The sequence below is a fragment of the Sander vitreus genome, chromosome 6, assembly GCF_031162955.1.
Source record: "Sander vitreus isolate 19-12246 chromosome 6, sanVit1, whole genome shotgun sequence".
Lineage (NCBI taxonomy): Eukaryota > Metazoa > Chordata > Actinopteri > Perciformes > Percidae > Sander > Sander vitreus.
In genome coordinates, this window is record NC_135860.1 from 12,145,477 (window position 1) to 12,172,012 (window position 26,536).

Sequence of the window (26,536 nt, forward strand, 5' to 3'; positions counted from 1 at the left end):
GCCTTTGAAATGAGGTGGTTTTGCCAATAAGTCAAATGTTTTTGACTAAAATGAAGTCAGCAAAGTGCCATGCAGTGGTGGAAAGTAACTAAGTTTACTAAAGTACATTTCAGAGGAACATTTTTTTACTTTTCACTTTAACATACTAAACAGCAGCTATTCTGTATGACAAGTAGGCCTATTTGTACTTTTGATACATTAAGTACATTTCTTGCTAATACTCCTATACTTTAACTTATGAGGAATTTTGAATGCAGGACTTTTACTTGTAATTGGGTATTTTTAAAGTATGGTGCTGCTACTATTTTATTTTTTGGGCTTTTTTGCCTTAATTGGACAGAACAGTTTAAGACAGGAAAGTGGGAGAGAGAGGGGGATGACATGCAGCAAATAGCTGTGGGTGGGAATTGACCCTGGGCCGCTGCGACAAGGACTGAGCCTTAGTACATGGGGCGATGCTCAACCAGGTGAGCTACCAGGGCGCCCCTGGTGCTGCTTCTTTTACTTAAGTACATAATCTGAAAACATCTTCCACTACATGATGCCATGTATCTGAGATTGCAGGTTATGAAAAGTCAGTTTTTTCCTCCAGAACTAACTTGAGTGTGTGCTAATGCTTGTTTCTAATATGAGTTTTAATCATATATTCATTATTATGATAAAAATGGGGGGGGGGGGAGAAATCCATATCCTCACCCCTTCATCCTCCCTCCCTCCCTCTCCAAGTGTCTTTTGTGTTTATAAAGACTTTAGCTGGACTTTCATCTGGCCTGGCCTCATTCTTTCTGCATATCATTAACATTCTCTCACCACTTTTCAATTCAGAGCTAAACCCAACCAAAGCACTCCTCTCTCTCTTTTTGTGTTTAATGGTTAAGCCTCCCTTTTTCAGTCCCATACAAAAAACCAAACTAATCTTGCGAGCAGTTTTTTTTTCACTCTGTTATGCCGTGATGTGATCATGATTTATTAATGTTTTCTGGTTCTCATACAGGCACAGCTTTTTTTCTAAACCTTGTTTTCCAATAATGCTAAACAAATAGAGTGATGAGTTTAAGATGAAAATTAAAGGGATCATTGTGGATATTTTAGAGTTATTATCCATTATCCACACTCACTGATTCCCAAAAATGATCCTCCTGATGAGCACAGTAATTGTCAGCCCTTGTTTTCTCTCTCTCTCTGTCTCTCTCTCTCTCTCTCACTCTCTCTCTCTCCACAGAGCCTTTCCCTTCTCTTTTCAGCCTTTTCTGTTGTGCACATCGTCCAACTGGCACTGCTTTGTTCGTTGTCCGGGCAACTGCAAATCCCCTGGCAGAAATTATGACCTTTTTCACTATTATTTGTTCTTGACCCGGCACCTCCTTGCTCATATTCTTTGGTATCTCACTTTCTCTTTGCCCTGATCTTTTTTTTCATATTCCCTTTCTTCCTTTTTACAAAATATGCTCAGTTCCTCCGTAGAGTTTTAGTTTGTTGCCTTTTTTCCCTCCTCCCTCTCTACCCATTCTCACTTTGACTGAAAACCAGTGTAGCATAAAAAGCAGGTCTGATCCTGTGAGGAATTCACTGAGAGAGAGAGAGAGAGAGAGAGAGAGAGAGAGAGAGAGAGAGAGAGAGAGAGTTGTATAGCACTTTTGAGTCAGCATGGACAAGAAAACACTTGCTGCTATAGGTAAGGAAAGATAAAAAGAATGAAAAAAAATGAGTTGCCTGAAACATCAATAGTCTGTGAAGAAGAAGAAAGGAGGTTTTTCAACAGAGTTTTTGTGTGTTTAATGTTGAAAGAAGTCTTTACTAAAAAAAGGTTATTGCATTCAGCAGAAAATTACCATTTTCATCCAAAGTTGCTATTGAGAAGGGATGACAGATGATCTATTGTCTGTCATTTTGAATACGCAGCCAGAATTGATCACCTCTCTTACATCACTATGGTCAAAAAACACAAACATCTGAATTAGAAATGTAAGTTTTCAACTCAAACAAAGGCATAGTACAACACACACACACACACACACACACACACACACACACACACACAGCCTGTCCACCCCCTGTCATGGTCTGACAACTGTGCAGGGCTGCAGAGTTCAGACATCACAGATCAGTTGCAGAATGCGAAGCTTGCAGTATGTTGGGAACCGGCGTAAAACCACATACCAAGCATACTACCCCCTGAAATTTCTCCACCAGTGTCCTTTTCACGGGGAATATCCAAAACCAATAAATGTCTCCACGATGTGCAATGGTCAACATACATCCAAAAAGTCCTGCAGCTCCTTTTAGCATAAAATACCTTCTTTTTTCACATGCATGTGTGACTTGAGGTCCAGGTTTGATTTAAACATACATGCATAGATGTGCGAGAGTGTGCATATGTGTAAATGTACAACTCTGGACTACATGCACCCCTGTCCCCCCCCCCCCAATGTCTGTTTACTGTGACTTTTCTGAGCTCTGTCAGTATCCATGTCACAGGCCCGGGGCAGTTTGTATTTGATTGGCCCCTGGAGAGGATCTGGGAGCGGTGTCAGGGGTCACAGGGTCAGCGTCTGCCTCAGGGAAAAGTTCTGGGTGGGGGTCAGGGTGGGCGTCACAGCCCTGCAGCTCTCTTTTAGGTGTTCAGTGAGGAAACCGTCGTGTCAGCTTCTCTCACTTTCCTCAGAGCTCTCTGACTTTCATGCTGTCTCTGTTTGTTCCCTGTTGTTTTTCTATTTTTGGATTCAAGATTGTTGGTATATTTTCTCAACAAGATAGCTCTGTCAGGCTTTTCTTAGGCACAACGATGGTTTAAGCTAAAAGTCTGGGGATACCGTCGTCTGGGAACCATGACGTTGTTTGTTTGTACAAACGTTTATGGCAATCCATCCAAAAGTTGTTGTGACATTTTAGTCTGGACCAAAGAACCGACTTTTAAAGTGACTCTACTGATAAAACTTCCTCTTTTGTTTGTATTTTCTGTTTTTAATGATCTTGTAACAGGAAATTACACTATTTTCAAGCAATCTTGTCTTCACCCTTTTGAAGTCAAACAGTGCTTATAGACACAGGAAAGTACTTTTAAACTTAATAGATTCATTTTACTGTCTGACTCAGTGCAGAATCTCTCATAGATACTCAACTATCTCCTGGCTAAATCTGACCCTGCCTTGAGTGTCCTTGTGATCATGCAGCTGGATGTGTGTGAAGTGTGATGAGCTCAGTGTTGTCAGGGGAATGTGGGGAGAGAGAGAGAGGGTGAGGTGGGAGGGCAGGAGGCTGAGGGGAGGTGGGACTGGGTGTTGGTGTGAGGGGGTGGGGGTTGGGGGTTTTCGAGATGACCCCTCACACAGTCAGGAGTCCCTGGAGACCCTCTCAGCTGTAGCAGCACACGTGTGTCTCCTCTTCCTCGTGGCTGGAGGTGGAGGAGGAGGGAGGGGGGATGCAGACTCTTTTTGGGTGTCAGGTTTCTCCCACCCCCCACCCTCAGAAATCCCCTCTGTACACATGAACACACACATCTGAAAGTGGAGGACTACAGCCTGTGCTATGGCATTTGGGAGGCTCATCTACAACTGTCACCCTCTGTTCAAACTGTACCCCCTCTAGGATTTTACTTCCCTTTTCCTCACCCCTTCCCCCTCTCCTCTCCTCTCCTGTCTGAGCCAGCCCTTGGATGAATGGTCTCCATTTCTTCTCCAATCTCCCTGCATTGCTAACAATAGAGCTCTGGGAATTACTCACTATAACCACCAGCGGATGTACTCTCTGATCTTCTTTGTCTGGCCCTCCACCCTATACTGTCTTTACCAATTACACGTTTAGTCTTTCCACACCCCCGGTCTTTAGCATAAACAGTCGTTTAACTTGACTGATCGCTGCCTCAAACAGTCATGTCATGTCCCCATTGTGTGTGTGTGTGTGTGTGTGTGTGTGAGTGTGTGTGTGTGTGTGTGTGTGAAGACATATAATTATAGCTATCCTTTAATTATTTTAATTAATATTCAAATTGGACGAAGCCCAAAGGAGACACAAAACTCAACTAATATACTGAAGCAATTTTGAACGCCTTGCTTGAGGACTTTATCGCCATGGTAACCCAAGTCTGATCTGCTTCCTGTCTCCACTGTTGGATCTCAAACTCCCTCACTTTAAAAAAACGTTTAGGCAGAATGTTGCTGGCTCCTTGCAGAGATAGTGAATGTTGTGGCGGATTGGAAGCAGCTGAGGACAGGGTGGGTGGATGAGGAAGGTGGTGGAGGAGGTGGTGGTGGTGGGGTGGGGGGACTCAGAGGGTGTGCGAATGAGTGCCATTGCAATCCAGTGAGAGGTGGTGCTAAAAATACCTACTGACACATGGGCTCCAACTCACAAACAGGGTCACAGACAAACACACAAGCCAGTACCCAAAGAGGTCTCATTCATGCACCACCATGCATTATAAAACATACACAACACATCAATGTGACAATTAAAAAATGTATAAAGCCAACACTATTGAAATATAACTTATTAACTATATAATACTAAATCCCTCTGAGTTTGCATTGGCAGTGCTTTGTGTTTTGGAGAGCTCTATATCAAACAGAGAGCAGGCACTTTCCTCACTCAAGCACAGGTGCTCTGAACAAACAAACCCAGCTGCCATATTGTGACCCTCTGCAGAAAGAATATAGCAAACTGCTCTGTACACATTGTGTAGAATGCTCGCTGTGGCAAATATTGTTTCTGAGTTTACCTCATGATGACATGGCTTGCTAAGCACAAATTACCTGTTACAGTACTCAGGTTTGTGCCTTGGTTTCACAGGCATACAGTAACATACTTTGTTACTTCCCTCCATTGCAGATGATGGTAGTGGAAAACCAACATGAGAAGAAGCCGAAGAGGACATCCAATCTTCAGGGCCGAGGCCTCGCCACCCTCTAAAGCACTGCTGGAGCACAGGAAGCTGACTGGAGGGACAACTGCCCAAGTTGTAAATGTGTGTGTGTGTGTGCGTGTGTGTGTGTGTGTGTGTGTGTGTGTGTGTGTGTGTGTGTGTGTGTGTGTGTGTGTGTGTGTGTGCGTGCGTGCGTGTGTGTGGTCCCTGTATATAAGTGAAAATTTTAACACAGCAGAATAGGGCTCTCTGGCACAACTTCACCTACTTCCAAGGTGCATGGATAAAGAAAATTGTCTCAAGAGGTTTATCCTGAGGGGTTTGACCCCTTGTTTGGGAACTGGACTAAACTACCTGACTGTATATAAAGCAGGTCCACCTCGAGCAGCTGCAACAGTAAAATGCTGCTTACGCATTGTTACATTAATGATAACAACCCAAGAATGCCATGTAATATATCATACCATAAAATCAGTCACAGGGGACATTTTATTGCCAAATAAGCGCTTTTACTTTACTCTTCTGTACTTTTACTTGAGTAAAATATCTGAATACTTCTTCCACCGCTGACCCTCATAATAGTTTGTGACCCACCTTTTTTAAAGGTGATAAAACCATACAGTCTAAGGATAAAACTGATCAGGGTTGTAATATCATGTAACACTATTAACACCACAAATGGGAAGCCTGTGCACAGTCAGCTTGGTGCACCTGACTATTAACTGCAGCAGAGACTCATGCTAATGCTGGCTTTGACAGCCCTCTAGTGACCACAAAGGTGTACCTGCCAGCTGAGATGTAGAACTATAATTTACTATGAGACTTACTGCAGTTTAGTTGTTTTTATTAGGCCAACTGGGACATTTGATTTTAGTTTTTGTCTTTAAAGGAAAAGCTAACACACTATTCTTGTTCTCCCTCATCCTGATTGCTTTTTACAAATTCCCACTCACTCTTTATCTCACCTGCGTGTGTGTGTGTGTGTGTGTGTGTGTGTGTGTGTGTGTGTGTGTGTGTGTGTGTGTGTGTGTGTGTGTGTGTGTGTGTGTGTGTGTGTGTGTGTGTGTGTGTGCATGTGTGTGTCTGCAGGGCCCAGGGGACCATATGAAACCAGACTAATGAATTTTTCTGCTCTGCTTATGCTCAGGCTCTCATATGAAACCAATTCATTCTCCCTGGTCTCACCCACATGTTAGCCGGGGTCACATAGGGAGCAGGAATGGGACACATAAAAGAGAGGGGGGAAGAGGGCAAGGGTCCCCACAACAACCTGATTGCGTCATGAGAAATCTTTCTAAGAAGAAAAAAAGAAAAGATCATATTCAAACCACATTTTAGGCGTGACCAGTGCTGGCAGCAAAGACATTTAACACAGCAGAATTTAATTAACAGTTTTGAAATTTATGGTGTCATGCTCCAGCAAATCTGGGGCCTTTGTCTGGCTGTAATTACTGCCATACAGGTTTGAGGGCCACAACATAGTTAGAGCTCTAGCTGGGGAAATTAAGCAGCTCATGGCTCTGGCTGTGAATCGAAAACAATTCCAGATGATTCCTCTTCCCTCCTCTAAGTTTATCTAGTCAGCAAATAGCATCTGTGAGTACCATACAAGTTGGCACTGAATCTGAATTTTGCTAGGTTAGGGGATTTCCACCCACTTCCATCTCGTAAATAATAATTATGGCAGTCCTTGGTGGTGATTATCATCATACTGTCTCAGCGCGCTCATAAATGGTGCCCAATGGGTCGCGACAAACATAATGAGATAATAGCATCAGCCAGATTTACTCTGACAGGAGGATTTGATTGGCGTAAAGAAGAGTGTAAATAATTTGACAAACACTGTCAATACAGTTATCCCATAATGATGAGACATAAATCTCAAGGGTATGTTTCACATTTCTGATGCACAACTATGGAAATGGTTTTATTAGAAACTGGGAGGGGTGATAATTTATTCCTTATGCTTTACAGTTAATAAAAGCAGTGGCTTTTTCCATTGCTTGGAGGTATATTATATTGTTTGAGACATATCTTCCTCCCATTCACATCCTGTTTCATTAAATGTAGTCATGTAAGACACACAGTGGTATGAAAATTAGAAGTGCTTTGATAAACAAACACCATTATAATAAAAACAAACTCACAATGTATCCCAGTGCAGCATCTTTTTAAGAGACTATTGATTCTCCTCTTCACTCTTGAGGGGATCAGACACCTCTAATGAGGGCAAAAAAATCACATACAGTGTGTTTCAGGCATTGCTTATTATATAATATGTGATCCTTTTTAATGATTTTCTTCAATATGATGTACACTAGCCAGTGGTGGAAGAAGTACGTCAAAATTGCACTTAAGTACAGTACTTCAGTAAATGGACTTAGTTACACCACAGACACTGGCATTGCAGAAGCTAATAGGTTGTAATATTGGTATCCATCTATTTTCTATATCTCCCACGCAGGTTAGATTGGAGTCTTTCCCATAATGCATTTAGCAAAAAGCACATAGCTCATGATACTGTGCTTCCATAATGTACAGATATGTAGCACATCATTAGTTTTACATGTAAATGTAAACCTAATGATGATGATGGAGATGTTTATGTAAACCATAAACATCTCCATGAGAATACATTTAGAACGGTCTATTTTGGAATTCAGGCAGTGTACAAAGTGTAATTAGTCTGATTATGTCCAAGATGTCCACTTTGATCACAAATCTCTAAAATTTTGTCAAAACATTTAAAGGAAAAGTTCACACATCATCTGTTCTCAGTTTAATTATATATATTTGAAATGAGTGGGAGTTGGCATGGTGTGTTTTTTTTTAATTAAAACAAGTCATAGAGGGTTCATCATTGAAAGATCTTTCTGACATGACAACATATTTCTACATACATTATCTCACATTACAAGTAAATATCTTAAAGATGTCTTTAAATAAAATACAAAAACAGTCACGGACACCTATATGCTTTAGAGGATTATTTTCTTTTATTGCAGAAAGCAGTCCAGTCATCATTTAGCATAGGAATGAAATGAGGAATGCAGTCTGAACACAACTCAAGTCTAAACACCACACTCTCCAGACGCTGTCAGTTTTAATATTTTCAAAAGAAAACAAAAATTCACATCAACACAACTAAAAGTCTGTTTTGTTTCTAACAGTATGGTAGTGTTGAGTAACTGCTTTACATTGTACCAATGGTAGACATGACTGCATGTGGCTGCAGTGTGATGCATTACACAGTAACACAGCACTGTGCTGTAGAGTTCCCTCAGTGAACAAATAAATGAGGTACAACAGCACACAATAATACAGCACTCAGGATTATAGCAGGGCCATCACACAGTAAGTGAGAGAGAGAGAGAGAGAGAGAGAGAGAGAGAGAGAGAGAGACCGGTCAAACAGCAAAAATTTCAGTTTTTCTAATTTCAACAGAATATTTGATAAAAACATGGCATTGACAAAGGTGTCTTAGCATTATAAGATCTGACCTTGAAATTGAGAACTGTTGAAGTTATAGTTCATGAAACAACAGATGAAGCGTGTAATGTTATTTATAATGATGGACAGATGGAAGCTAAGATGGCCAGTCTCTCTTTCTGTGTGGTTAAAGGAATAGTTAGTGGTAAATACGCTTAATCACTTTCATGCAGAGTTAGGTGAGAAGATCCATACGATTCTCAGATACAAGAGTGGCATCAATCTAACTCTCGTGAAGGAAGCAGATTTCCCAAAATGTAAAACTATACCCGTAACTGATTGTTAAGCAGGCTCTGTTGGATCAAACCCACTGTACTGCCATTAGCATATAAACTTGCTAAATGAGTGTAGCCAAAACCCTACACTAAATACTGTAGATCTCCAGCAGCATCTAAGGATCATATTTCTAGTAGTTAAAACACTACAAGTTAAATTCCTGAAACAGCCTCATCCAGCAACACAGGATTCAAAAACGCTCTTCTCCCCCAATTCCAAAATTTTTTTTATTTTTTATTTCCTGCTGACTCTGTAGAATCCCACCAAATAAAATATCACGCTCCGATACAATATTATCTAAATCAAAACCAAGTTCAAATAAGTGAACCTCTAACAGAGCCGTAGTACTGGTAACCGCAAAACCGTTTGTGTAAAATGTTGGTTTTATTGATTCCACTTTTATGGTCTAATATCTTCCATATCCTATCTCTACACCCTTTGACCAAAGTTGTGACAAACTATGGTCAATAAAGAAGATTTGGTGTCATGGTCTTAAATCTCCAGCTGCTCTGAGAGCCAAATGGCTGCTCCAGTGAATGACATCATATCGACAGTGCATCTGATTTGTTTTATCATCCTTTCCTGAACTTTGGCATCTCAGCTGTGAAGTCACTTATCAAAAAAGAGATTGAAAACCAGTTGGTTGATTATTCCAGGCTGAGGGAAGTTACTTTGTTCATTTGCTTCTAAGAACTACATGCAAAAAGATTAAATTAAATCAAACCAAACCCATTCCTAGAAGCAACACTAAAGAACAAGCTTCATGGATGAACAAGCAGAGCAGAGGCACAGCATGGAATACATGAATATGCTCTATAAATTATAGGGAGAAGGAAACAGGGTGAATTCATTAGAATAGATCATATTAATGGACAGAGAAGGTAATGACATGAGGAGTGGAGATGCAAGAAAAAAGAAAAGGAATGCAGATTTAGGAAAAAAAGGAATGAAAAGTGTGCTGGGGTTAACGGGGAGAAGTCAGGGAAGAGAAATAACTTATGGCCTTCTGCATGTCTTTATCACTCGCACTCATTTTCCCGAAGGACATTGTACATGTTGACAGTAAAGCCAGATGGCTTATCTTCCTTCCGTACTGGATGTCCAAACCCCTCATCTTCATCATCTCCATCCTCATCATCATCTGCGTCCCGGTCTCTCTCTTCCTCTGGCTCGGTGCTGGACTCTCCTTCATCATCATCGTCCCTCTCTCCTGTTCCTTCATCCACTGCCGTCCTTCCTTGCAGTGCAATAATCTCCGGCAGGTCTGGGTGATTTTCCCAGTGCTCTGTAGACCATAAATAATCCAAAGAAATAAGTTAATCACACCCACCTGCCGTTTTAACCTTTTTAAATACACTTGAAGCTGAAATGATGAGTCATGGAAAAGCCTCTTTTACCTTTCAGGCAGCTGTAGCCAGGTGGTTTAAGGCAGAGGCACAATCTGCCATCAACTGCCAACCGCAGGATACTGTTTGCCGCCCTGTAAGCATCGTTGCGAGCTGCTTTTGCTGTCTTATAGCCTCTCCTCTCTGCCCATGCTAAAGAATGCAAAGACAGATGGACGAGAGAGACATGGCAGGTGTTAGCGACAGTATAAAAGTCTGGTGATATTCTTTTTCTAACAGCCAACACATCTCAAACATCACTGGCTCAAAGTGGGGATTGGCTTTTAAAGATGTTTATATTTTATCGATAATGGGCCACGACTTGGGTGCCTATTAAGGGAAGTTGGCCATCTTAATATTTTGGTGTACGAAGGTGGTGGTGAGGTAGGTGAGTAACTGTGCACATAAGAGTCCCAAACTCTTAAAAGCAACAACAAATTACAATGGTGGGTGTCCCAAACTTACCTTCACACACATCCCAGGCAGTCCAGTTGAGCTCTTCAGACCCCTGGCTTCTATTATGGGCTTTGTTCTCCATCAAACTGGGATGTGTGAGCTTCAGCACAGAGCGAAAAGGAGTCCTTTCACACAGATAACCAACTGAGCTGTAGGGCTCCTGCAGCTGAGACACTGGGTAGATGCCTGCCAGAATCTAGAGAAAATAAAACAAAAGGCACAGATAAAAGCCAAGGGGGAGAAAGAAAAAAAAAGAAAAAATCAATAAGAAAAACCTGAGAGGTTCAAACTTTTTGAAAATGGCATAAACATAGTCTACAAAAGATTAACAGTTGAAAGATAAAATCAATAATCCATCTTCCCAAAGGTGTGTGAGTGCGCTCTTTCAAAAAAAGATTTATTGCGCTAAACAGGCAGGTAAACTCAAAGTCACATCTTCTCTCAAGTACACAAAAGTGACGTTGTACCTGCAACTGTTTATTGACCAGGGAGGGGAAAACCAGTCCAGGGCAGTCACAGAGTTTGACTGTCGGGGTGAGGTAGTAAGTCTGGAAGTATTTGGTGTGGCCTGGGGTTCGAGACACGCTCACCACCTTCCTCCCCACCAGGCTGTTTATAACTGATGACTTACCAACATTTGGAAAGCCTGCGGGGGAAAGAAGGGATAGGTTTAAGATCAATCTTTAATATCTACAAACGATGTCCCCAATTTGGTTTGCTGATGTTAGCCTGAAGTTGTCCAGGGGATTGGAGAGAAAGGTGCTTCATATTTTGATGCAATTATCTTTGTAAAGTAAAAAAAAAAAAAAAAGGAAAAAAATAAACCTGGTAAGATCTTGAGAAAATATCCCAGTTAAGGAGTTTCTTAGAAACTGCTTTTCTTTGCAAAAAATAGTTTTGGAATAATCGAAAAAAAACTCACAAAACTTTCACTGTATCTGGCTATGGGGTTCTATTTCTCAGTGTAAACTCAGATGTATACCTATGCAGCCCAGTGTGAGAACCCCATCTTTGTACAGCTCATGGGATGGGCTGCTCATCTCCATAGCGCTGTCAGTTTGATGCTCCATCAGCACCGTCTCCGCTCCTTCATCCAGCTGCTCCCCATCCAGATGCTCAGCAACAGCATCTCTCTTAATCTTCCGCTCCCAGCTGGATAGGTCAACTTTGAAAACAAGAAGTAACATTTAAAACAAATGTGAATATGCAAAAAGTCACGTTTACAGAGACAACTGACGGAGATTTTTATGGCTTTGTTACGAGTATGCAAGATTAGTTAGAAAGTGGACAGACACCCACCTTTCCCTGCTGTGATCTCCTGACAGGCCTTCAGGATATCTAAAGGACCTCCAGCGTGACTCCAGTCAGCCTTCTTCCTCATCCTCTTCTTCTGGAGTACTACAAGTCAGCAGACAGACAGATGGTTATTCTCAATGCAACAAGAGTCAGTCGGGTTATTCTGGTGATGTTGCACTAAAAAAAAAATTCACTGAGTGGCAGGTTTATTACAATTCCAATGTCTGTCTATTGTTATCTTTTCCATCCTCTATCCGACCACGTTCTCCCTGCCTGCTACTCTCCCCCGCCTCACCTGTGCTGTAGGGCTGTCCAGGGTGGGAGGTGAAACAGACTATTTGCAGGTGGGGGAACTGGGAGGTCATGTAGTGTTTCCAGGCGATCACCATTGGGGGAGGACACAGGTCGGCTTTGTTCAACACCAGGATCACCTGCTTCTGAATATCTCCTGTGATGTAGTGGTACAGGGCTGGAGGGAACTGCAGCACCTGGGTGGTTTAAATGAGGATGCCCATTATTAAAACAGCAATAATGACCTATTCAACAAATAAACTACTAGATCACATCCTTAATAACAGAAACGAGACAAGTTGTGCTGTTTTTAACTTAACATTAATACTGGAAACTGTAAATAGAGAAAGTGAATTCTCTTAAACACAAACTATATCTGGCTTGAAAGTTAGAATAAGTAGGTCAGGAGCTGAAGTCTTATAATTAGAACAAAAGAACTGGATTTAATTTTACCTCGGAAATTAAGTCATGAGTAACAAATGATACTGACACAACTTAAAGACATAAGAACCTTAAATTAACCCATTTCCCCTCACTTTAATCAACAAAACTACAAAAAAAGATTTAATGAGACACTTATGAAGAACAACAAATGGTCAATGTGAAAAATTTTGAGACATTGCTAAAATTGTTGATCTAAGGGTCTAATTTATCCAAATACATAATATGACTATTTCATTTGTCGTCAAACAATAAGCGCCAGAAAACCAACAAAATTTGGACTTCTAAAACCATGGACCTAGTAAAATATTTCAGTATCGGATAAGATCATTTTCTCCCTTTCTTTGCTCCTAAATGTACTTCTTTTTTTTTGGCTTTTATTGCCTTTATTTACAGGACAGATGAGGTCGGGAAAGTGGGAGAGAGAGGGGGATGACATGCAGCAAAGGGCCGCAGGACAGAACCGAACCCGCGGCCGCTGGGACAAGGACTGAGCCTCTGTACATTGGGCGCACGCTCAACCAGGTGAGCTACCCAGGCGCGTAAATGAAGAAGTAAATATACTTCTATGTTCAGTACTAATTGTCTTTAAATCTTTCCATGTTGTCAATATTACTTTTATTTTGTCTCGACATATCCTGTCAAAATAAAAATAAGGTCTGTTATAATGTGAACAATCATTTTAGGTGGCCGAATTGACAAACAAAAACATGACAAATTTGTCAGTTAAGAGACAGTGTCAGATATTCAGACACTGTGTCTCCATCTAGTGGTCTGATCCATCCCGCAGGCTTTTGCTTACTGGGTGCCTGATGTCCACGATGAGCAGGATGACATCCGACATCTCCAACACTCTCCATAGCTGCCTCCATGTCTAAAAGAATGAAAAAAGGAATGGGAAGTATGGTGAAGTTTACTACTGTAAACAAAACAAAGTCATGTCCATCTATAAATTCACAATTTCTGTTCTTATTCAGCAGGACAAATTATTAGGAAAGAATGGTAAATTAAAAAGGAACACGCCGACTTATTGGGACTAGCCTACTGTGACTACTTGTGACAAAATAACGCCAACATGTTCCTATTTACATGTTGTGATCTGTATAGTCACAGCATGTACAAATAACAAGGTCACATGAGACACAGCCATCTTCTAACCGTATACATACTGGGAACTATATTCTCAGAAAGGCGAAGCATTGCTACTCTCTGCTCGGGGCTTCTCAGGTGTCTCATGTGACCTTGTTATTTGTACATGCTGTGACTATACAAATCACAACATGTAAAAAGGAACATGTTGGCGTTATTTTGTCACTTATTTGGAGCAGTAGGCTAGTTGGAACCGGTTACCTCTTGGATCCGTGCTAGGCTAAGCTACTGGTGGGGCCGTCGGACAGAGTTACAACACGCACGGAGATGAGAAGGGTATGTATGGACTTATCTAACTCTGGGGGATACGGTGAATAAGCTAAAGTCCCAATAAGTCGGCGTGTTCATTTAAGATTACTAAAACTAAAAGTACTATAAGATAATATGTATTATTCTGTTTAATGTAAGGTTTCTTTTTAATACTACAATAATAATATCCAGTCAAACAGGCATTATTTTGTTCCTCAGCTCCACTTAAAAAGCCATCATCTCTAGATTACTGAGAGACACTTATTACAGCACCAGCTGCTTCTGCTGTGATGTGCCTCCTGAGCTCAGAACACGCTTTGAAATTAAATGATCTGCAGGGTTTTTGATTTTGAAAAATAACGCTACCATTTTTACAGCCTGAGCAAAACTGAGCAATATCAGAGTGTGATGGTACTTTGTCCCCAGTGGAACATACCAGACAATACCAGGCATGTAAAACAATTCTTACAAATCTCCACATGATTTAACTTCACCACAATGAAAGATTCAGTTCATGGTATGTCCTGGCGTTATATGCTGGATAACAGCCTCACCAGTTATGTCTATAAGCAGGATTACTACATGCTGTTATCTTTTGTCAAACGTTTTAACAGGATTCATAAATACTCATTTTGCACAGAAAAGGTACTGCTTTTAAAACCTGGATCTCATAATAAAAATGTTTCTATGGCTGTGTGCTAAACCTACCGCTCGCAGCTAAAGAAAACAATTAACACTGAGGGCATAGAGGCTCAAAAGCAAGTGTGTACACCAGAGAACGTTAATAAATGGACTAATCCTGGTTCATCAGAAAATTGGCTAGGTCTGACCTTTATTGGTGTGGGATTTAGTACAAAGAATGGAGTGAATTGTGACTTGCTGGATTAATTGCTAGGACAAAGACTGGAAAATTATCTGAACTGAGGCATTAAATATTCAGTAACAACTGTAAGTTCATTCGGGTTGTTAACACAATGTTGAAACTTGTAAAACAAAAAATTAAGCTGCGTCATTCATATTGCCCCACATCTGGTCACCTAACTGTCCGATTTTCAAAACAAAAATAAATAATTTAAGGAAAGAAAAAGAGTTTCTGGTCCAGCACTGGCACTTTGATGGTCAAAAAGCACTGGAGAGTGTATGAATTAAGTAACTTACCTCCAGGTTGTGCTCAAAGTGGCTGAGAGAGCCAGTGGGGTTTCTGGAGTGCATGTCATCCAGGTAGTCTCTATACATCTTCTCCTCTTTCCTCAGCAGGTTCTCTCGTGTCATCTCATAACTCCAAGGCGGTCGTAGTGGGAAACCAAGACCTGGCAGTGAATAATTAAGTTTCAGCGTGTCAAGCAGTGACCCACTCCATTGACCTACTCTACTCATCAGTTTAGCTTATTTTGAGGATGTCATGTGGAAAGCATTAAAAACAGCCAGACCTTTCTCTGAGGGGAAGATGTCACTGATGTTGATCTCAAGTTCTTTGTCCGAGATTGGCTGCAGCACCTTCTCCCTGGCCAACTTCTTCCTCTTTTCCACTTCCTCCTTACTCTCTTTCTCAAAGTGCAGTCGGAACCTGAAGACAGGAGGGGGGGGGGGGGCGCATCAATAAGGCTTAACTAGCATTGGGTTGCTAATATCTAAAGATTGAAGACTGAAATCATTTCAAAACATGCATCTACCTGATGATCTACTTTTTCTAGATTTAACTTCTCATCACACACAAATGAACACATTGACAATACAGAGTATGGTGTTTTCTACAACTAAATTAGACCAATCAAGAAAGCCATTCCCAATAAAACAAAGTCACATTGCTACAACTGGCTACAATCAAAGGGAGTATTAGTAATGATAATGACAACTCACCTGTTGGGGTCATATCTACCTTCTCTGCCAAAGGGCTGTTGATTTATTCTCCGAACATCAGTGGTCTCACTGTCTGAGGTGTCCGACTGTCGCTCTCCTCCTCGCTCCACACTAGCATTGCGGCTGCTCGGCCCTGAACCTGTGTCACCTGGAAGTCAGGGGTAAAGATCAGGAATCGCGGTCAAACGCAGGAAAATATCCAATACCAATGTCTACTTTTTCCACTTATATCGACTATCACAGATAGTCAATATGCTTCTAATCAGTTGGCCTCAGCAAAGTCCCAATTCAGGAGGAAATGTGGCTTCTTCATAAGGGTAAATGCTGACCACTTTCATTGACATGAACTGAAAAACGCTTTCAACTTAGGAAGAATTAAAAAAAAAAAAACTTAAGTTATAAGTGCTTGTTTCAAATTGTTCTGGTTCTACAATAGCCTCCTGCACTGATGAAGTTATGATGTTTGATCATGGTTAATAACAGGTAGTTTGACCTACTAATGCATCTTCTGGAATGACTTCATACTTGGTTACATTTCATTACTTTACATATTTTTATTGTAATATTTCTATTCTATATTTACGTTATTGGCGGTTGCAGTACTTTGCTCTCTTGTTGTTTATTCCCTTTCATATGTGTATTGTATGCACCAAACACACCAAGGCAAATCCCATGCAAGTGAAAACGTATTTAATAAATCTCATTCGGATTCTGAACAGACTTGTTTTGAATATGAGTCACTTTCTTACAAGTCATGGTATAAATGAACTCAGAAAGACCTAAAGAAATGTTCAAAGTGCCTTACTGGTATAATATTCCTTTACCTTTCAAAACAGGGTTTTCAAATAAAATAATGTAATGTGCTTCAATATATTTCAAGCACATGGAAATCTTTGAACCAACATCTGCTCAATGACAGTACACAACCAACGGCCTCTACCAATTTGGCACTTTATCTGGTATCATTAAGGTCTAAAATGAAAATGATTATGCAATTTCTGACGCTTCTGTAACAAACGCACAAGCCTGTGCTATTCTGTTGTACTATTTACACCATGGATACATTAAGAGATGTTACACCCGTCAAGTCCGAAGTCAAGTTACGTCACATCGGTTGTTATTACAGCTAACGTTAGCTAACAGAAAACATTGAGGTTTATTTTACAGGCTTAAATAAGTGGTTTGATGCTCTACTTAAAATATAACTCACAGACACACAGACAAACGGGTTGCTAATTTACTACATTTAACTTAGCTAGCTAGCAGTGGAGCAAGAACCGTTAGCTAACTGCTAACTCTAGCATGGTAACGCTACAGCACATGACGTTACCTCTCTTTTTCTCCCGTTTGACCTGTAGCTGTTTCTTCTTCTGTTTGTTGCTAAATGGCTTTTTCCGGGGCATAGTTAAAAAGAAAGCTGGATAATATATATATAGCTATGTACTGCGTATTGCTACCTACAGCTTGCTTCTTGCCGTTATTTACATGGATGAAGTTTCTCGACTCATAGCTACACTTTTTAGTGACGCCATATCCACTGCAGACCGCAGAGAATGGTGGACGAGACCACATTTCAGTGTTCGCAGACTGCCCGAGTTTAGGTCTTATTGGCTTTATTTAGATGATCTTATTTAGAATTAACGTTACGCCGAGTAAACAGCCTTACTCCAAGTACTATTATGTACATGTACCAACAAAATGTTGCCTTAACTGACATTAAACCCCCTCCTCTTTAATGGCACAGTCCACTTTTGTAAACACCTCACTTTCACATTCCAGCAGGCATGCTTACATACATGATACACAGTAGCATCATTGAGTATCATTAAGACTAGCATGCAAAACACAAGCAGCATAGTGTTTTTCAGGTGTTACATATCTCAAATATCCTGGTAATAGTGTTTCTTGAGAAAAGTAAAAAGGTATTTACATGTTATGATTGTAGAGCTGACACAATTTGTCGAATTATTACTAAATTGACAGAAAATTAATCAACACCTATTTTGATAATTAAATAAACTTCAGTCATTTTTCTAGGCCAAAATGGCAAAAAAAAATAAAATAAAAGCTAGCTTCTCAAATGTGACTATTATATATATATATATAAATAAAATTGTGGACTGCAATCTAAAAGGTCAACTTGAGCTTTGGGAAATTGTTATGGGCATATTCAATATTTTCTGAGATTTTATAGGCTGAATTGAATTGATTGAAAAAACTATTATATTTGTTTAGTAACAGCCCTGAATCAATGTCCCTATATAAAACCACTGTGGCAAATAAATAGTAAAAATAAATAACTTAGCATTAGACTGAAACATATGAGAGGGTTTATTGTATTATAAGCCGGAAAAAAAAGACAAATTTCATGTGTCAGTATTTCTATAAAGAACTATTAAACATTGTTATGGAAGTATCATAGCAAGAACACATTTGGATAACATTACTTTTAGGACATGCACAAAAAGCAGTACAATAGGATTACATGAAACGTGAACCATCACAGACCAAAAAGTCATGTGAAAGCCTGCGAATGGGTAAATCGGTTATATGGATTATCACATCTTTTAAACACACAATCATACTTTATAAACTGGTAGTATCTATATATACTTGATTGATATTTTCTCTTTCCTGAAAAGGAAAATTACTTCTATGTTGGTTTTAAGGTTAAAAAGAAATAATTGCAGTCATGTATTTTACAACAATAGTAGAGGTAATAACATTGATGTAAAAACCGAAAGTCTTTGTATGAAAGTACAAAAATTTACCTTCACAGTCAACTACAATTTCCCTCAACAGAGAGACCATAAATTGCTATGCCCAAAGCTGTATTTGTAGGGAAGAGCATGAGGTGATGAAACAACAATGAAGAGAAGCACTTTGACTCTCCTCTTATCATAAAACCATCACTGTGATGGACTGAAACACACGTTATTGCAGCCTTTACATGCACTTTCTACTCAGACAGGACAGCTAAGCAAAAGGAAAACAAATCAAACAAGGCAGACAAATTAAAAAAATAAAGTCAAATTATAGTCTTCAGTATATCATGTCACCATATTGTTCGTCCTGTCTGCCTCAAACCATCAGCCAGGCACAGTCATGTGTTCCAAAGTTCTTCTATCATCTTAGTATTGCTTTTATTCCTCGACACTCCATCCTCAATTTTAACTTCCCCACCCCCCCCAAACTCCCTCCTTGTCATCACCTCTAAGAGTTGAGGTGCTCCACTTGAATGGTGGATGCTGACACAGTGAGACAGAGGTTCTTGTGGGAAGTAATGTCAGCTATGCTGACAGGTTTGTACTGGATGTCACTGGCAGACACTGTCTTGTATTGGTGTAGGTCAAATGGACAGGAGATGGTTTCTGTCTGGGGGTAGTTGCTCTGGCTCTGTCCTTGCTGGCCTCCGCCCGCTCCTCCGCTCCCAGCTCCCCCAGGTTGGCTTGATCCTCCATCTGCGCCGTCTACCCGGCTCTGACCCTGGCTTTGGTTCTGTTGTGCCGCCTGTGCTGCTGGTGCAGTTAGCTGGTCTGGGTTGTGTTTCTCCATGTGTTTCACCAGATACGTCTCCTGAGATGAGGGGAGGATAGGTAGAGGGGAACCAAGGGACACATGATTACATTGTGTAAAATAGCTGCCAGGTGTCTGATTCATAGTCTTTCATGTAGAACTGCACTTCAGAAATGGACATTTGTCTTACTGAGGTATAAGTGCGGTTGCAGAGACCACAAGAGTAGATCCTCGCGTGCTTGACTGTGTGAGTGGACATGTGCACCTCCAGGCTCGCTGCATCTACGTATCCTTTATTGCAGTTGGTGCACTTGTAGGGCTTGTCCTTGTTGTGTTGACGCCGGTGGGACTGGGACAATATTGGTAATTGAAGAAAAAAGTTTTACAGTACAGTGACTGAGACAAGGCATAATTAACACATTACATGCACTCTCTGTATGAGAAGAAAATGAAAATATTTCACACCTGTAAATTCGAGAGTTGCGTGAAGGATTTCTCACAGCCTGGTTGGATACACTTGTATGGCCGATCTCCAGTGTGAATCCTGAATAAAAAAAAGACAAAAACACCAGTGTTGTCGTCGAGACCACCTAAAACGAGACCAAGTCATCACCAAGACCAGATTTGTGTTTGACAACCAGAGCATCTTCTCCTGTTTCCTGCATTCACTTTCTTGGAAGTGTGTGTAAAGCGGGCAGGGAGAGGGGGGTTCACGGTAACAAGTTATTGGATGCATTTGCAAATATTAACACATAGGCCTAAATCAGACAATGCACAGGCAATTTAGCGAAATCCCTGCAGTTGTGGTCTTGACCGGTCTTGAAATAAAATCTTGAGTCCTCTTTATCCGAGACAGGAGTAACGAGTAAAAATGTGGTCAAATCCGAGACGAGACCTTCAAAAATGGGTCTTGAGACCAAGACCGATCTAGAGTACTACAACACTGACAATAACATACATGTACATACACAGACTCCTATCACTTTCAAGGTGATCTAACTTGACCGTAGAAAGACTTGAGAAACCCAAGACCAGTAACTCACTTACCGGTTGTGCTGCTGAAGATGACTGAGCTGTCTGAAGCACTTTTGGCAGTAGGAGCATGTGTAGGGTTTCACTCCAGTGTGGATGCGGACATGTTGGGCCAGGTAGCTGGAGTTGGCAAATGACTTGGTACAATGGGGACACTTATGAGGCTTTGACTCTGTGTGGTTCCTGATGAGGGCAGACAGGAGGGTGAAAGAGAAAGGGAAACAGGATTGTAAAGGTAGACTGAGAAAAAAAACATATGATACTGTGCTTGGCACATACTGCAAGTGATTCCCTCAATTTTTCAAAACCTGTCAGGAAGGCTACTGCAAACAAGTAAAGAGAAGCACTAAGATATTTGGGAAACCGTTAACAAAGGGTTACACAAATTCATCCATAAAGATAAACATTCCTCCAGAAATGACTGTAAATTGATATGATGACAGCCAAAACAGAACAGCAACAGATGACTACAAAATAAGCAGCAAGCAGGAAAGCAGATCATGGCAGCAAAGGATTTCTATAAGCACATTGCCATTCAATGGAGAATTTAAGAAAAAGCATTGAAAAGGAAGTATACCAAACAATAACACAATGGGTTAAATTGGGGAAGCACAAGACTGCCTTAAAACCTTCATTTTAACATGTTTTTCTAAATGTGTGTGTGTGTGTGTGTTTCTGCTGAAGAAGCACTGGCAAGAGAAATGACATGCAGATAAAAGAAACATGTAAAGTGGGAAAATGCAATGCAAACAAGTATGGAGAAAAGCAAGTATTGTACACAAATGAAAAAAGGGTAAATATTATCACTGTACCAATTAATATAACAGAGCTCCATGCATTTCAAATGGCCATTCTGATAATTGTATAAATTATGGGAAATCTTCTTATGGACAAAGCCCAAACTTAAAAAGGTGTCATTTGAGTTTTCTGAAAAGGTCACTTCTGGATAGAACTGGTAGTCAACATCTACAAGGCAGTGTAATATGTGTCTGCACACTCCTCAAATCTCTTCTGCCGGAGGAAGAAGAAGACAGGAGTTTGGACTTCAAAAAAGGGACTTGGCAGGGCAACTTAAGAGGACAGGGGAATATGGTACGTGGTCTGTAACGGGGAAAAGGGGTCTGCAGTACCGTGTGTGCTGCTGTAAATGACTGAGCTGCCTGAAAGATTTCTGGCAGTAGGAGCAGGTGTAAGGCTTGGCCCCGCTGTGGATGCGGATGTGCTGGGCCAGGTAGCTGGAGTTGGCGAATGACTTGGCGCAGTGTGGACACTTGTGAGGTTTGGCCTCTGTGTGCGACTTGGAGTGGATCTGCATGTCAGACTTACTGAGGAAGGTCGCCGCACACATCCGGCACCTACAGGCGGAGAGACACAGAAATGGGAGGGCGGGATGGAAGAACAAGAAGAAGGAAGAGGGACACGTATACAGAAAAGGGACACAAGAGAAGATGGAGAAGGAAAAAAAAAAGGAAATGAAGGTAGAGACAGGGCAATGAAGCATTGACCCACAGAAATAAATAATATATGATAGAAAATGAAACTCACAATAAAAAGGAAAATTAACAATATAAGATATATCAATGAAGACAGAAGGGGGAGAGGGTAAACACAGGGAAAGATGCCAAGGGAGAAATCAGTGAAAACTGACAGGGAAAGGTACGTAGATACTATAAAAAGTGAAAAAGCAGGACACAAGAGTGCTTGAGAGTTTACAACTCAAAGAGCATGCTATATAAAGTTAAAGAGGACAGTAGAGGGCAGGTAGCGATTCATGTCCAGTGTGTGCAGAGGCGGAGAGAGCGTCTATGAAGCGCTGATGTATTTGTATCTCAAATACATTAAGAGAAGGAATCAACCATCCACTATAAAGCAGGCATGTTCTGCCACAACATGCAGTGAAGTGTGTTTAGAAGAGGTGTATGTGTGTGTCAGATGCTTATGCAGCAGCGCCTAGTTCACCTATGAAAGCTGGACATCTCTATTTTGATTTTGACAGAACACAGAGGAACAGGTGTGTTTGCATTCCACAGCTAAAGCGAGGAGAAATGGGGAAGCACGACAAGTGTTTGTTTTTTGGGCACCGTACCTGTATGTCTTAGTGCTGTCTTTTGGGCCATGGTCTTCCTCTGACAGCTCATATGGGTCTCCAGTCTGATGGTGCAAAGATGCCACCTGTCAAAAATAATAAAAAGTTATTTGATCATCTTTTTATGATCCATTTTATCATTAGATTTCCCTTTCTACGTCTGTATTTTCTTACCTGGCCACCAGCTGTCAGATGAGCCAGTATTAGGGTTTCATTTCCTGCAGGACCGACCCTAGACAGTGTTGTCTTCTTCTTTCTGCCTCGTTTGGATGGCGCCGGCATCACAACAACATGGGATGCCCCGTCCCCTTCTTTTTTGTCTACAACAGGATCAACAGCACGAGTAAAGAGAAGAGAATACTCTTGGAGTCCTTCTCTATATTAACTGCCCTCTACGTGTTGGTCTGTGGGTATATTAATATCAAACGCATAATCAAAGTATCATGCAGGAAGTCTCATGTTTTTAACTGTGCTTATTTTTTCAGGTGTAATTAACATTTGAGTAAGGACAAGGTAAAAAATGTTCTTACTGAAAGTCCGTTTTTACTGTCTTTACTGTCTTTTTAGTCTTATAAAAACGGATGATCATAAAGCCCTGAATATTGATTCCTACAAAAAGTTTTAAATAAACAAAAAGCACAAATATACCAATATTTTATAAGCAAACTGTGACAGCATCTGCTGCACGTGGAAGATACTTTAAAACTTTTTTAAAGGCGTAGAACCATAAGTTATTGGCACAGCCTGGATAAGAAATGAAATCATCAGCTGCTTATTTTCTGGGTTTATTGCTTTGTGTCAATCTGTGCTTTAAAAAGAAATGCTCAATTGGGTTCATAATTTAGAGATATCATTAAGAGCACACTGAACAAAACCTAATTTTATTTTCTCTTTCATGGCATAGCAAAGTGAGAACACTCACAGAAGCCAACAGGTCTGATCATGTTCCAAATCACAAAAAAAAAAATCATTAAATGTTGCAGAATTATAAATTGTATTAAGAGCCTTTGTCACAGAAAATAGAACCATATACAAGATATATCACATGATATGTGCGTCATCATTATGTGTGTTTTACCTGCAGAATGGAGAGCTGAAACAATCATGGTCGTTGCTGGATGACCAGAGACAAACGACTGAGAGGAGGTGGGAGAGACTAGTGTTCCCTGAGGAGTTGTGATGACCAGACCCGCTTCACAGGAAGTGACAAAGGAAGAAACAAACAAAAAAAAGATCACACGTTACAAAAAAGGTAAACTATAGGCAGTACAAATTTCAAAAATTCAAAGTTGATCCTTGTGGACGGTGTTATTCCCATGATTATAGTCCGTCCTTGAAGTTCAGGAATTTGTCTAGAATTCCCAGCTATTCCATTTAAAAAAAAATAAATATTACCAACCAATGTTGTGTACCTTATACGAAACCTGGAAGTGTCACGATAGCGCTACAAAAGAGTGTGACAGCACAGCTGTTCCATTATTTGAAAGAAAGGCCTGAGGTTGTAGCGTAAATGTCCACAGTTCTTCTACTGGCAATGTGTGCTCTTAACTCACAGTGCTGTTTGAAGGTAACTGGAATTTCAAATTGTTCTGATGAACTAAATCACTTATTGCATCGCTGTTATTTTATGGTTCAGAACTAAACTTAATCCAGCCTCAACCTTTGGGTTTTTGTTGTTGTTTTACGTTGGTCTGATTTTACTTTGTCCTTTGATCATTAGATATTAAGTCATGTATCATGGAATAAACATAATTAGTCTCAAACTGAGAAAGATCCAGAGGGTTCTCCATGCAGAGACACTCACCTGCTGTCATGATGCCTGTGGAGGGGACAGACAGCATGTTCTGGGTGCTGTGAGCCGGGTGGAGGTGTGCCACACTACAAGCCTGCCCTCCTCCATCTGTCTTTGTCCCAGGAGTGGGGATGGTGAGAAGAGCTGTTTGGTAGTGGGATGCAGGGGAAGAAGAGAAGGAAGCATTCTTTTCCTGTTGCTCTTTCACCTTGTTCAGGAACATGGCGTTCTCAATCTGTCAGTAAAGAGAATATTTTTCATTTCATTACTTAGACTGGTCTCCCTCAATCCTCTTCTTGTCAAAGAATACTCCTCAAAAGGAGCGTCTTTCTTTTTCATATCAACCCTAAATAAACTATATATTCTTGATTTATTGTCCAGACTTACCTGTCCTGATACAGTGGGGATGGGAGACCAGAAATACGATGAATTAAAATGAGAGTCTTCCATCATTTCTGCAATGACACAAAAGCAGCATCCATTAATTCATTACTGTAATGACCTAGTAAATACTACCACTGGTTACTTTGCAATAATAAATGTTACATACAAATACTACAAAGACATAACCAACAGTGCACAGATCATAGCAGCTAAAGGAACAATCCTTCTTAACTCAAATTACCCATATGTAAACTAAAGTGCAAAAAAACCTCAACCACAAAATTTACAAAAAGGTGTAACTGATTATCATTCCCAACTTCACTGAGAGATCTTTTAATACAAGACCTAACCCTACTTACCAATATCAGTAATATTTGTGAACATACAGTAGTACTACAGGCTTACATTTGCAACTATGAAGACATCAATGACACAGGTGAATGAGGATATGCTACATTTGCCTCCTCAGGACATTATTCCATTATATTTTTTTTTTTAAAGGGCCCAGTCATGAACCAATTAACCTGCTAGTGGACCCAGGGCAGAAATGAGCTCCTGCTTCCCTATTACTCTCCAGGTTTGCTGCGTGGTAATATTGAACACAATTTAATTTAGGAATACGCATCTTGTAGTAAAATATCAGATGAAATCATAGTACTCCTCAAGACCTGTAAAAAAGACTTGAATGTGTAAAATCAGTGGAGCTCCCCTTTAATTTCCACACAGGGCCCCTCTTTAAGGCACAGTCTCCAGATCAGGTAATGCTGGACCAACCATAAGGGCCTTAGCATGTCAATTGATACTGCATATACTGACATTATACCCTATATGATGGCTGAATTCCATTTAGTTGCTTCAGTTTCCTCATATTGTGCATGCTGTCTCACTGACACACTGTCCCTATTTTCCTACTATGACAAGTCAATATATCTTACCACAAACTAATTGCCACACAGTGAAGCTGGGGGTCTGAGGGCCCCTGCAGGTGTGGGGCTCTTGGGGCAGTTGCTCACTTTGGCTGGTTGGTAATTCAGCCTTAGGCCCAGCCTTGTAGGATCCTACAGGCAAAATTACAATTAAAGAAAAAAAAAGAGATAAACGAAAGGTATTCTGACTGACAAAAGAACATATATGGTTTTAATAACTAACTGATTAGCCAAAGACCACCTATGTGGTTTGTCTCTGAGATTAAGATTAGGAAAAATAAAATGTATAACGTCACGTTTCCATTAAATAGTATGCTCCTGTAAAGTTAATTACATCAAACATGTGATGCAATGTTCAGCTTTCTTTACTGGACTTCAACTGTAAGGTGTGGATTTAATTGGTTTGAGCACCACCATACAATAACTGACCTCAATTGTGTGGTATAGGCTATTTACAGCAGATACAACTTCTTAGCTAGAAGTTGGCTCAACAGACCTACATCACGCTTAATAACAACAACACACCAAACCTAAAGGTAACTTTTATGAAATACCACAAATCAGATATATGCATTGTTTACAATAGGCCGTAGCTCAACAGAACGACTCAATTTCGGCTGCTTGCATCTTAGTTAATCAGGCCCGACGTGCTGATTAACATACAGTTAGCTAGCACACAGCACAGTGTGTCTGTAGTAACGTTACCCTCCTGCAGCTGCTTGGGAAGAAAATAACAAGCAAAGCAAAAAAAACCAAAGGATAAAAAAAAAACTGAAGCGAAAGAAAAAAACCAATAGACCATCCTTACAGACTTCCGGCTGTGGACGGGTGGAGAGGCGGCAGCAGAGTCATGTAGCTAAATCTACCAAAAAAATACTACCGACGGCACGGAGAATAGTAGCGTTTACCGGTAACGACGACTAGGTCTCCCTCCCCGGAACTCCCGTAGCTCGGGACAATTTGGACACTGTTTCCAAATAAGTGCAAATTCCTGCAAACCAGTGAAGTTTTTGCCTTTTTGCTCTTCTTTTTTTCTTTTTTTAGATT

At 40.5% G+C, this 26,536-nt stretch overlaps 2 protein-coding genes across 5 annotated transcripts; both read right to left on the reverse strand.

The window, feature by feature from the left end:
* Positions 1-7,835: 7,835 nt before the first annotated feature.
* gnl1 (guanine nucleotide binding protein-like 1) lies at positions 7,836-17,310 on the reverse strand. Its single transcript, XM_078252572.1, has 12 exons — positions 17,084-17,310; positions 15,754-15,901; positions 15,324-15,460; positions 15,052-15,203; positions 13,298-13,369; positions 12,059-12,251; positions 11,767-11,865; positions 11,450-11,632; positions 10,935-11,113; positions 10,477-10,663; positions 10,024-10,164; positions 7,836-9,911 (listed from the first exon to the last, which is right to left on the reverse strand). Exons 1-12 carry the CDS (start codon positions 17,154-17,156, stop codon positions 9,646-9,648), a joined length of 1,830 nt encoding a protein of 609 aa, XP_078108698.1. The 5' UTR covers positions 17,157-17,310; the 3' UTR covers positions 7,836-9,645.
* A 761-nt stretch (positions 17,311-18,071) lies between these two features.
* znf384b (zinc finger protein 384 b) lies at positions 18,072-26,536 on the reverse strand. Of its 4 annotated transcripts, none has more exons than XM_078252577.1 (12): positions 26,398-26,536; positions 25,499-25,621; positions 24,567-24,634; positions 24,192-24,414; positions 23,466-23,579; positions 22,562-22,707; positions 22,388-22,473; positions 21,432-21,656; positions 20,317-20,484; positions 19,735-19,813; positions 19,460-19,618; positions 18,072-19,329 (listed from the first exon to the last, which is right to left on the reverse strand). In XM_078252577.1, the coding sequence occupies exons 3-12, from the start codon at positions 24,630-24,632 to the stop codon at positions 18,967-18,969; spliced, it is 1,629 nt and encodes a 542-aa protein (XP_078108703.1). In that variant the 5' UTR covers positions 24,633-24,634; positions 25,499-25,621; positions 26,398-26,536; the 3' UTR covers positions 18,072-18,966. The 4 variants fall into 4 exon arrangements, with proteins under 4 accessions (XP_078108703.1, XP_078108701.1, XP_078108699.1 ...); XM_078252575.1 differs by lacking the exon at positions 26,398-26,536 and adding an exon at positions 26,298-26,391; XM_078252573.1 differs by lacking the exon at positions 26,398-26,536 and adding an exon at positions 26,195-26,277.

Excerpts from the sequence above, each read along its gene's own strand:
- znf384b (XM_078252577.1), bottom strand. The coding sequence starts at position 24,632 with ATGATGGAAGACTCTCATTTTAATTCATCGTATTTCTGGTCTCCCATC. Across the intron at positions 23,580-24,191 it reads CACAGGCATCATGACAGCAG|CGGGTCTGGTCATCACAACT; the intron begins GTGAGTGTCTCT and ends CTTCCTGTGAAG. Across the intron at positions 19,330-19,459 it reads GCAACCGCACTTATACCTCA|GAGACGTATCTGGTGAAACA; the intron begins GTAAGACAAATG and ends CCCTCATCTCAG.
- gnl1 (XM_078252572.1), bottom strand. The coding sequence starts at position 17,156 with ATGCCCCGGAAAAAGCCATTTAGCAACAAACAGAAGAAGAAACAGCTA. Across the intron at positions 12,252-13,297 it reads TCGTGGACATCAGGCACCCA|GTGCTGCAGTTCCCTCCAGC; the intron begins GTAAGCAAAAGC and ends TAAACCACCCAG. Across the intron at positions 10,165-10,476 it reads TGCCTGGGATGTGTGTGAAG|CATGGGCAGAGAGGAGAGGC; the intron begins GTAAGTTTGGGA and ends TGCATTCTTTAG.